The 11,654-nt window shown below is 39.2% G+C and overlaps 1 protein-coding gene and 1 long non-coding RNA gene across 4 annotated transcripts in view; one reads left to right on the plus strand and one right to left on the minus strand.

Moving 5' to 3' along the window:
* The first annotated feature begins 6 nt into the window (after positions 1–6).
* The window catches only part of LOC103152585 (tetratricopeptide repeat protein 39A), a 16,276-nt gene continuing 4,628 nt past the window's right edge, over positions 7–11,654 (plus strand). Inside the window, exons 1-13 of one of the 2 annotated variants that reach the window (XM_007573102.2) lie at positions 7–217; positions 3,580–3,684; positions 4,152–4,283; positions 5,477–5,535; positions 5,721–5,788; positions 5,957–6,021; positions 6,772–6,871; positions 8,466–8,531; positions 8,621–8,729; positions 8,829–8,896; positions 10,771–10,830; positions 11,022–11,183; positions 11,275–11,366. In XM_007573102.2, the coding sequence (XP_007573164.1) occupies positions 183–217; positions 3,580–3,684; positions 4,152–4,283; positions 5,477–5,535; positions 5,721–5,788; positions 5,957–6,021; positions 6,772–6,871; positions 8,466–8,531; positions 8,621–8,729; positions 8,829–8,896; positions 10,771–10,830; positions 11,022–11,183; positions 11,275–11,366 (1,121 nt within the window). In that variant the 5' untranslated portion in view covers positions 7–182. Of the gene's footprint in view, positions 218–2,120; positions 2,156–3,579; positions 3,685–4,151; positions 4,284–5,476; positions 5,536–5,720; positions 5,789–5,956; positions 6,022–6,771; positions 6,872–8,465; positions 8,532–8,620; positions 8,730–8,828; positions 8,897–10,770; positions 10,831–11,021; positions 11,184–11,274; positions 11,367–11,654 lie in introns of those variants that run through there. The other variant, XM_007573101.2, reaches the window with a different exon arrangement.
* Positions 11,102–11,654, minus strand: part of LOC107833065 (uncharacterized) — a 1,706-nt gene continuing 1,153 nt past the window's right edge. Inside the window, exons 2-3 of one of the 2 annotated variants that reach the window (XR_001658773.1) lie at positions 11,305–11,449; positions 11,102–11,193 (exon numbers count right to left, since the gene is read on the minus strand). This is a non-coding gene — a long non-coding RNA (uncharacterized LOC107833065). The remainder of the gene's footprint in view (positions 11,194–11,304; positions 11,450–11,654) is intronic. The other variant, XR_001658772.1, reaches the window with a different exon arrangement.

Consider the following 11,654-nt stretch of genomic DNA (forward strand, 5'->3'; position numbering starts at 1 on the left):
CAGATGAGTGCGTGCCTTCACCTCTGAATGCTCTGCCAGAATTTGATCGAGAGGAAACCTGTTTCCATGTCACCCTCAGAGCTCCGCGTCTAGTCGGATCGGCGTAACTCTTCCTGAATGCGGACAGGATCTGCTGCTGGGTTCCTAACAGGTGTTCGCGGCGCGCCGCCCGCAGAGGGAACATGTCCAATGGGAAAGACCCAAATGCTGCGGAAAAGTAAGTTCAGACTTCACTGGAGAAGGAAATAAGAACTATTTTGGGGGGTGGGGGTGGAAAAAGTTTTGACATTTCCTGCGCTCTTGAGTTCGCTGACAGCTTTCTTGTGTTCAAGCTTTGGGAAAGACCCTCCTTTTGACGACATACAGAGACAATCATCACTGGCATCTGTGCCAGGAAACAACAGGAAAGCTTTTCCGTCCTTATGATCCTGCATACCGATTCATTAAACTATTAGAAACGAGAGAGGAAGCGGAGTTGCTGTTCCAGGAAATAAGAACTGGTTATGTGCCTTTAGTTAGTGGAGAAGAAAGTGTTTACAAAAAGGAACAAGNTAAAAAGTGTACTTCATTAGCAATTACAGTAAAACAAAAGTCTAGTTGGAGCATACTGTAATCACACTAATAATATATAAAATATGGAATGCTTATATACTTAGAATACATTCTAAATATATTTTTAAATGTAATTTGATCACAGAAATGGCACACTTAATATATACTATTCAAGCATGTCTATATGACATAAATAGCCGCATACTTAAAGTATGCAAAGTATAACTAGCTGTTCAAAAAAAGCATGTTTCCGTACACTTGGTACGCTTTAAATTGTAATTTGCTACAATTTAATTACTTTTAAAATACACTAAGTACAAAATGAGTTGTTCCAAAATAACACACTTTAAGTATACTGATGATTAGCGTGGCTTCAAGTATGCTAACCTACTTAGTATATTTATTTTTCACCAGGACTCCAAATTACATCAATAATTTCCTCCATTTTTTCACAAGTCTGCAAAATTCCCACAAAGTCAACAGATCCCCACATTTCTTTCTGATTTCATTGCAAAATTTTCTCAAAGTTGGTCAAAGACATTGGGCTTAAGTGACTGCTGCCTCAGCCTTACTCGATGTCAGTGACAAAGCCACAATAAACATCATACATTAGCGCAAATATCCTAAAAATTCCTTACAAATATTTCTAAATTAGCACCACCAAATCTGGGATTTTGATTACAAAAAAAAACACAAAATAGTCACAAAATCCAATCACAGATATTTATTAATATTTTTTTACTGTTTAATGGGTTTTATTAATGCATTCTAGCACAACTAGCCCATTAAAAATATTCAGATTTTTGATATATGGCCCACAGTGAAACTGAGTTTGACGTCCCTGCTCTATTCCATCGCTTCTCAGAAACTTGTATTTAATTCCACCTCGTTTTGAAAACTAAAATGAAAAGTATCGACTGAGTCAGTATCAGTGCTTCTCCCAGCCTTGTCGCTCATCGCATAGATGTGACAACATCGCCCTCCAGTGTTTGCAGTTCGAAATTACATTTGAACAGGCGAGCGCCTCATTGTTTATTTAGGCGTCGGAAGTTGCGTCAGCTTTCTTACATTCCATGTATTATTACAACTTCATTTCAACCAATTTAAATATCCCAACAAGAATGAAAGCTGCAAAATTATTTTACTAAAAGAAAGATAATAGAAATGTAACATTTACTTTTTATTCACTTGATTCTAATATTAAAGCATACATTCCATGTTTGTTTTGTTGTTGTTGTTTGTTTTTTTGTTAAAATGTTCTCATTAATTTGAATGAACGCCCGATGCCCCCGTGTGTGTGTGCATATATGTGGGTGTGTGTCAATAGAGTCAGCGAGGAGGAGTCAGCGCGCCTCTAATGCGCACGCTCCAACAGTAAGATCCGCGCAGATGAGTGCGTGCCTTCACCTCTGAATGCTCTGCCAGAATTTGATCGAGAGGAAACCTGTTTCCATGTCACCCTCAGAGCTCCGCGTCTAGTCGGATCGGCGTAACTCTTCCTGAATGCGGACAGGATCTGCTGCTGGGTTCCTAACAGGTGTTCGCGGCGCGCCGCCCGCAGAGGGAACATGTCCAATGGGAAAGACCCAAATGCTGCGGAAAAGTAAGTTCAGACTTCACTGGAGAAGGAAATAAGAACTTTTTTGGGGAGTGGGGGTGGAAAAAGGTTTGACATTTCCTGCGCTCTTGAGTTCGCTGACAGCTTTCTTGTGTTCAAGCTCCTTTTTGACGATATACAGAGACAATCATCACTGGCATCTGTGCCAGGAAACAACAGGGAAGCTTTTTCGTCCTTATGATCCTGCATACCGATTCATTAAACTATTAGAAACGAGAGAGGAAGCGGAGTTGCTGTTCCAGGAAATAAGAACTGGTTGTGTGCCTTTAGTTAGTGGAGCAGAAAGTGTTTACAAAAAGGAACAAGTCAGGAAGGAAAGAGAACAAAGTTGGAGAGAATTGATGATAGATGTGTTTTAATACGTGATTGCTTTATTTGTATGCGTCCCTGATGTTTGGTGTTTTGCGGTGCTTTAAAGCACCCCATGCTCGGTTCGGTTATACCTATATTCGATATAACCGATCAAAGGTGGTGCTAAGGGCTCCCAAGCTAAAGTGGCTCAAAAGACTAACATTTCACTCTGAATATAGACGTAAAAGCTAAAGATGATAATTTTTTAACCTATTTTCAATTTTTCTCCAAAGATTTCAGAAACTGAACTATGATAGTAAATCTCTATTGTTTATTACTTTTTTTTAGCAACAATTTATTTCATTTTTGGTAGATTGATAACACTTTTGATATGAAATTAAATAAATGATTCAATCCTAATTTAATCCTCACTGTTCATATTACTTCTTTGGTTTGTGCCCCCATGTTAAAAATACTGAAAAAAAAGAAAAAGGAATCATTTTGTAATTAAATCCCAAAACATTTGTAACACAGTTCTGATCTTTTTGAATCTATCCTAACAAAGTGTTTTGACAACTGTTTCCCTGACAACCAAAGCTAAAGGTGTTCTTTCAAGGAAATTACAGACTTCCTCCTTATGAGAAAACAACCGTGCCTTCAGTCAGAGGCTTCTTCAGATTCGCTGTAATACTGACCGCTACAGGAGCTCCTTCCTGCACACATCTGTCAGCATCAACACCCACAACCGTTTGAATAAAATGATCAAATATGAACTTCAATTTAATATTCCTCCAGAATCAATAAAATATTTTTGAATTGAAGTGAATATTGTACGTCTGAAAGGCTAAACTAACAGTATACATTTTTTCAACGATATTAAAGGAAGGAGTTTCTTTGACGATTGTTGTAAAAAAAAAATGAAATTATTGCTTTCGATTTAATTTATCATGCGACGAATTGATTTATTGCTTATTATGACAGCGCTGACTAAACCTGCCATCCTGCAGCTTTATTATGAGAGCATATACTGCTACACCACCGCCACCCTCCTCCCCTCCTCCCCCATCTCACTTCAGTCATATCTCTCTTGTTCATCTTTGCACCCATTTGTGCTGCAGTTCCTCTGAGATGACCCTGAAAGCGTGTCTGGATGAGTGCATGGAGGCCCTGGATCTCTTCCTTAACAACCACTTCAACGAGAGCCTGGAGAGGCTGCGGCCAAGGTAACGCTAATCCCGCTCCCCGCCTACGGTCAGGTCCCCCGTCGGCTGGCTCTCACCGTTAAAGAAAAAAAAAAAGCCACATCTAAACTCTGTGGTAGTGTGTTCACAGCATGATGTCAGCAAGTACTCAGCTTCTGTTGCCGACTTCAGACTCTTTCTGTCTTTTTTGTGGCGTGAGCCGTGAAACCCAGGGGCCTGGCCGACAGGCTCTAGGTCTCCAGGATATCGAGTGTTTGCTGAAGCTGACGCCCAAGGCCCGACTGACTCAACAAGGCTGCGGAGCGTCAGCCGTGCAATGCAAACACGTTGCACAAGACGGAGCGGATAGAAAGGAACAACGAAGGGAAAGATACCTGGCCTCTTATCTGGCCTCCGCAGGAAAATGCGGCTGAGCCGAGCTGAGTTTGCTCACAGCCAGAGGTGGAGGGTGTTGATCCCGTGGTCCTCTGTTGCTCCCGTTTCTTTAGAGTCCAGGAGAGCATGTACCACGCTCTGATCTACGCCACGGTGCTGGAGATGCAGGCCATGATGACCTTTCAGCACGACGACATCACCAATGCGGGGAACACCATGAAGAGCGCCCAGGAGGTCTGTCAGAGGTCAGTCTGGTTCATCCAAACACAAGCACACCGTTACAATGCCTCTTTTATTTCTCTGTTTTGCTCAATGCTGTAGCATAGAGGTGCAATTACATTTATTGCTTTGCTGTGACCGTGCATGCAAATACAAGTTTGCATGCACTGAGCCACAATTGCCCTGTTGAAATAAGTATAGATTGTTGGTTAATCGGTCTATTAGAAAAAGTAAGAAGCCACTAGCAAAAACAAAAAAAAAATACAGAGGAGCAGAGGTAAATGTTGGAGAGTCATAGAACTGTATTTAGATCGAAACTTCATCAATAATTTGTCCAGTGAGGAGAAAGAAATGTCTCACAGCTCTGAACCTGAACCTGCTTTCAAGCTGTCTTTGTCAGTTTTGATCATCTTCAGACCAGCATTCTTACCTTGAGGCACAACGGCTCCTGCACTTCCATTTCTTTACAGCTGTAGTATGTAACTTTTATATAAAAAATATATTTTTTTACAGTGAGACGGATAATCCAGAAAAAACTCCTATGTCTTCTGCCAGTGCTAACAGACAGCCAATCAGAGCCAGGAGGAGAGGCTTATCGCTGTCCACCACCCTCCATGTGGCGCTGTTTATCCCTCCTCCTTTCTCTCTGCTACGCTGCAGCTAGCATAGCATGTTGTGAATGCTCAGGCTAATTAGCATAGCCACTGATGGCAACAGCTAAACAGTTTTCCTGTTTCTCTGCTATTAGCATATTGAGCAGCACGTACACAAAGTTGATTGACAGCACTAAGTCCCTCCTCTTGGCTCTGATTGGCTGTTTTTGTCCAGGAGCTTCTTAAGATGGCAATAGCAGCTGAGGGAGAAGGAGGAGAAGATTGAACTTTTCACAAATTATCTCACAACTTTAACAAATATTAAAAAAGACATTTTATGCAAGTTATACTGTACCTTTAAATGAAGCATGTGTAGAAATTGTTTTAAACTGGTTATAATTTAAGCCAATTTAAATGGCAAGTTTAAATTGGTTTAAATTTATAGCCTGTTGTCAAACAAATGATGCCATTTTAGATAGGACAAAAAAATGTTGCTGATCCCAACCTGACCCTGATTGTAATGATTGAGGGAGAATATACAAGCTCACATTTGCTTTGAATCCTTCATGATGTAACATTTCTGTACGTTGAATGTTTGCTTTTTTTCATTTTTTACAACGTTGCAGGTTTCGACGGAAATCCCAGGGTTTGGCAAACAAGTCAGTCGGAGAGTCTCTTTCTGAAGGTAAAAGATGCAGCTGTTACACATTACTGAGGAAGATTTGTTCATCATGTTACATTCTACGTGCGACGTGGTTCGAATATTTCAAGTTGTTAAAGGAGAAAATGACGGTTTTGTTGATGGAGGATGGTGTTAGAGCAGTTATTTCACATTTTGCTGGATGTGTGTGTTGGTGTGTGTTTCTGCAGTGCAGCTCCATGCGGAGGTGTGCTATGCAGAGTGCCAACTCCAAAGAGCTGCTCTCACTTTCCTCCAGGTAAACTAAAGTTGCCTCAATTATTAAAACAGACAATAAATACAAACACGGCGACATGACAGCTAAAGTTAAAGCTAGCCGCTTCAGAAACCAAACTTAATCCTTTTACTTTCGTGTAAACGTGAGCACTTGGGTTTTATAAAATTTCTCCGTTTTGTGTTCCTTCAGGATGAGAGCATGGTGAGTTTTATCAAAGGTGGGATCAAAGTAAGAAACAGTTACATGATTTACAAGTAAGTACTTATTCAAAAAAGGGAATGTTTTACTCTATATGCTTTCTAAAGTTAATTTCTGTAGTTGTTGACAAACAACAGCCATATACTTTATTGAAGACAGACGTACTAAGTATCTATTTCACCAGCATGGCTGCTGTATTGCATTGTATGAGAACACTTTGAACCTTTTTCAGATTTGATCATTTTACAAGCAAAAACAGCCATAGATCAACACAAAGAGTGTAATTATAAATTGTACATAAATTTATATATTGTCTTTTTACAAATAAAAATCATTGTCCTAAATCTGACTGAGTCTGTTTGAGGATTTAGATGTACACTAATAAGATATTTAGCAAACAATATAATTTCACTTCTATCTCACAACCAAACATTAATTTGTGTTGTTTCATCACATAGAGCACGAGATAATAAAAGCTGAATGCTTTTCCACTGTTGGCTCATTTTGCGTTGAGATGTGTTTATGTTACGAATGAAGGTGAGAGGTCAGCTTCTGACCACTGCAAGCTCCTCTTCCTCTGACTGAAGATTCAGAAAAAGAAGAACTGATCTTTTTTTCTAAAAAACAAAAAAAAAGTTTAACTATAATTCACTTCAGCTTGTTTCTGGGTCTTAGGTGTTTTTATGTGTCATTTTTTTATGCTGATTTTAATATGAAGATTTGTTTTGTAACATACATAGATGTGTGATTATTTCATTCAGATGTTTGTTGCTAAGTAGTTCCTTCACTTTTCTTTCATGACCCAGAGATCTGCACAACTTCATCAAATCTTACAGCTGTGTCAAAGGACCGAGCCACATTCACCTGGAGGGAGGCATTTCCTTCGGAGTGGGAGCGTTTAACTTGGTATGTTACAAAGTATGCACAGATAACTAAAAAATAAGAATATTGTTTTTGTTTTTCTTTTAGAACCCTCCACCATTTAAAAACAAATCTGGTCTTTAGTTGTTCTTTAAATGAAGTGCAACCTCAGATGAGAAAACAGAATGTGACATTTTCCTCTTAGGCAGCTAAGATCACCACATTTATCTGCTAGCTGATGCTAGCTCACCACATTCACTTGATTAACTAATCATTAGTTATTGATTAGTTAAATAATGATGCTCTAATCATGAAGTAATGACTAGTTAACGATGAGCCAATCATTAAGTAATGATTAGTTAACAATTTTCCACTTGTTAACTAATGATTAGTTAATCATTAACTACTCATGATTAGTTAATGATTAATTAATCAAGTTGATTATCATTAACTTGTCATTAACTAATGATTAGATGATCATGAAGTAATTATCAACACTTTGGTGTTTTGACTGTTTGTTTACATCATTCATTTGCGTATTAACATGCTGAGGCAGAAAGACTTCCTCAATGGTCTTAGCGAAGACAATCTTGCTGCCCATCAATCTGTGAAGAGTCATAAATCCATTTCCTTGTTCGTAAGCGTATTCAGATGAAACTCTGTTTTTAAACAAACAACGATTAAGCTTTCAAAACTCCACCTTCTCTCAAACAAGCCACATTGTTTGACTAAGGAGAGATCTTCTTTGGACAGAGTAGACAAAATCAAGATGTTTGGCCATAATTCACAAATACACGTGCAAATCTGTTTGACGTTTTTAACTGCAACAATAAAGCATGAGCACATGACTCCAGGCTTGAAATATCTTCACTGACTTCCTGAATGTCCTCATGTTGATATCCTGATGAACTTTTATGACAGACAAATGAATTATTTCTGAAACTGGAAAGCTTAAATATCCATGCTTTTTGCTGTCACTTTAAATCAATGGCAAGCAGCACTATAAAATTTTTTTGACTTTTACTACTTTTAAAAACCTACTTGCCCATCTATCCATTACACTTGGCAAAATATAAATAAATCACAACATTGCTGTAAAAATAATGAAGTAATTCCTTATCAGCTGTGTACGAGATTGTTAAACGCATGGAAATGAAAACTTTATTTTCAAGTTCGATTCTGGAAGTTTCAAATCTAACCCTCCATAAATATTTTTGATGAAATAGAGCTTCAAGGTAACACTTATGTGCTTACATGTTATTTTATCAGTCAAATCAAATCAGGGGTTTTTTTAGGTGGGGGGGGGGTGTATTCTGCCAAATTGCATCAATGTGAAAACATATTAAAGATTAATAAATTGGAAGTACTCTTCAAATGGAAAGAAAGATATAATATTTGAACAGTTTGTTAATAAGTAGTTTTATCAATATATTTCACTGGCCCTTTAAAGACTTTCATGATCAAAATGAAAGTAAGTTTGACACTCCTGTTATAAAATTTAAAATGCTGAACATAATTAATGGTCTATTAATTTTTACAAGGATTTTACGTATCCTATATATATACATATATATATATTAATGTCAATACATTTAGTCAAATCGTGCTCTTAGGCTAATCAGATTTCCTTTTCTTTCAGACGCTGTCTCTATTTCCTCCTCGTATTCTTAAAATGTTGGAGTTTGCGGGTTTCTCCGGTGACAAGGTTTGACGTTTATCATTTCTGCCATGGTTCTATTGACTCAGCAGAATCTCACAGCCTGGTAGACGTTTTCCTCATTTGTTCTGTTGTAGGAATACGGCCTGTCTCTGCTCTGTGACGGAGCCACAGGAATGAACCTGCGCTCCATGCTCTGCGCCCTGCTGCTGCTCTGCTACCACACCTTCCTCACATTTGTCCTCGGTAGTTTTTGCTGCTGGATTTGTGTGATGATTTCATTAAACATTGATGTTAATGTTAACGTTTCTGTTTGGCTTCATTTTCCTGTTTTTATCTGCTCAGGAACGGGGGAGGGAGAGGTTTCTGAGGCTGAGCGACTGCTGAAACCTTTCCGGCTCCGATACCCACGGGTAAGACTCGATGCTAAAGGATTAGCTTTTTTAAAGATCCCCAAAAACGCCTTGGCAAATTGAGTTAAAAGACAGTGATCGGTTTACCTTGAAACGTTGGACCTAAAAATTTTAAATGTTATCCCTGTTCTAACTGTGTTCCAATTGGAAGCTGGAAATCCAGCTATGCTAGGTGACCAGGCTAACACTAAACTCCTGGATTGGCTCCCGCCTCAAGCTCTTTGAAAATGTGTGAACTATGCTTAAAAGTTGAAAATTAGCTCATTTAATTAACTCTACCACCTCTGATATCAAAAGCATTCAAATTTCTAATCAGGATTATACCTGACCTTTCTAATGCGCAGCGGAATAGACTTGTAGCCTGATGCTAATGCTAGCATGCTGAACTGTTCTCACCTCAACTCCTCCAAACATAAATTTTGTCACTATGACCTAGCAGCTCACCTCTGTCTCATGCGACCATGTTTATTTTCTCCAGAAGAAACTCTGCTTGTTCATGTGAGGCGATGCAAATTCCTGTTGGAGTAGAAGGTGCTTCTTTCTCGGTCGGCACTTTTTCATTCCATGCTGAGTGTTAGACTCACTTCACTGCTGACTGCACTGCAAGTTTTTCCAGCATCTTCCATTTTTTATACCTTGATGGTTCCTGAACTTCCAAACCAATCTTCTTTAATTTAAGAGTTTGGGAGAGATGGTTCAGCTTAAACTCAACTGAGTGATTCGGTGATTCCGAACATCCTCAACCATTTTAAACTTTTGGGTCAGAGGGACCCAAAAGTGTTTGCTTTCCAGGGAGGAAACCAAACAGTTTAGATGAACTTCTGTCAAGAAAAGACGTCCAACATCCTGCCAGAGTTCTGCCTGCACCTTGCTCAAGAAACTGGAAGCACGTGGTTGAGGTGCAACTTGAAGTCACTGGGTGACATCTTCACATTTGTGCAACCATAAATGAATATGACATCCACGCCAACAATGACTTTGAGTAAACTTCGGAGCGGAGCTGTAAATTTCTTTTCACCACACTTCTGACTCTCTGGGGTTATTACAGTTGACTAAATGAACAAAACATTGAAAACTGACATTGAGAAAACATTGTTGTTGACTTAAATAAATAAAAATGGTAATTATAATGGAAAACCTCACTGGACTATATCATCCATTTATAAAACTAAGTACTGAAATTCGAGAAATAGTACACTTCATTTTTGTGTTTATGAATCCATTTTTTTCCCCACGCAAGCGTCTTATGTCAGATGTTGACAAATGACGGCTCTCCATATTCTTACGCTAGTCTGTAAAACGGCGAAAGTTGCGATAAAACACCAGTCAGATGGTTGTTCGACAAGAATTGAATCCATTTTTGATAATCTTGTCTTCTGTTGAGCATTCATTATCCAATCGATATAAACATATCTCAATACAGCTTTTGAATTCTCCACCTAAAACGTACCCTCCAAACTAAACTGAAGCTAAGCAACGTTTAGCTAATAACAAACTAAAAACTCATTGAAGCTAACTGAATTAGACAAACAACAAGTCACAATGAAATAAAACTCAACTATAATGAAAAATCCAAAACCATTACAGATCTCTCTCTCTCTCTCTGTCTCTCTCTCTTTCTCTCTCTCTCTCTGTCTATCTTGTAAATTCACAAGTTGTGTTTCCCACTCCACCTTGTCTCCACCTGCCAGCCCAACCCACAGAGCAAACTGAACTGTGACGCAGTTAGTGCTGTGGCTGAGTGAAAACGTCTTGATCAAACACAGTGAAGAAAGATTGTTACATCCTTCAGGACTGATGTGAATCCAACAGTCAAACAAACCAGTAGCTACAGTTGCATCATGTGTCATTTTCCCCTCCTTCTCTTCACGCAGGGTGCAATATTCCTCTTTTTCGCCGGCAGAACGGAGGAGATTAAAGGAAACATCGATGAGGTTTGTTTCTAATTGCCCATTTTGTCAGCTGATCATACGATGTGTGAATGCAGCCCTTTCTCATGGGTTCGAACGGTAACTATGGTGATATTGCTGCCCTCCCCTATTTACCGAGGCTCAGTGTTAATGTTTAATAAGTACAGTTAGCTGCTGCTTCCTCATTGCTCTCCTTTGTGGCTCCGTGCTGCCAGGCGGTGGCACTGTTCGAAGAAGGCTGTAAGGCCCAGCAGACGTGGAAGCAGTTCCACCACATGTGCTACTGGGAGCTGATGTGGTGCTTCACGTACAAGAGGCACTGGAAGATGGCCTACTTCTACGCAGACCTGCTGAGCCAGGAGAGCCGCTGGTCCAAGGTGTCCGACTCTGGACAGGAGAAGTTTCAAATGTTTGTTGTGAAATAGATTATTATATTTTAATGTTGTTTTTCCCGTGCTGCTCTTCCAGGCCATGTATGTGTACATGAAAGCTGCTTACCTCAGCATGCTGCCGGAGGAAGAGGCGCGGCCTTTTGGAGAGAACGAGGTGGAGCTCTTCAGGTCAGTGTTGTGTTTTTTTTCTTTTGTTGGAAAGACTGAACAGCGAGCGTACAATCAGAGAGTTCTGGGATGAAGGACATGCACTGAAATGGGAGAATTTTATTTTTTAAATAAAAAATAAAAAAAAGTGTGGTTTGCATTTGTTTTCTACGGAACCCCATAGGAGACATGAGGAAAAAATGTGTCTTTTTTGTTACCTCAAAATCTTTCGCATTCCCTCGCAATACAGTATTTGCATACAGTCACAATTGTCAATTTAAAATTTCGAATATATACACATTTAAAGAT

Source organism: Poecilia formosa, unplaced genomic scaffold (genome assembly GCF_000485575.1).
Source record: "Poecilia formosa unplaced genomic scaffold, Poecilia_formosa-5.1.2 Scaffold319, whole genome shotgun sequence".
Lineage (NCBI taxonomy): Eukaryota > Metazoa > Chordata > Actinopteri > Cyprinodontiformes > Poeciliidae > Poecilia > Poecilia formosa.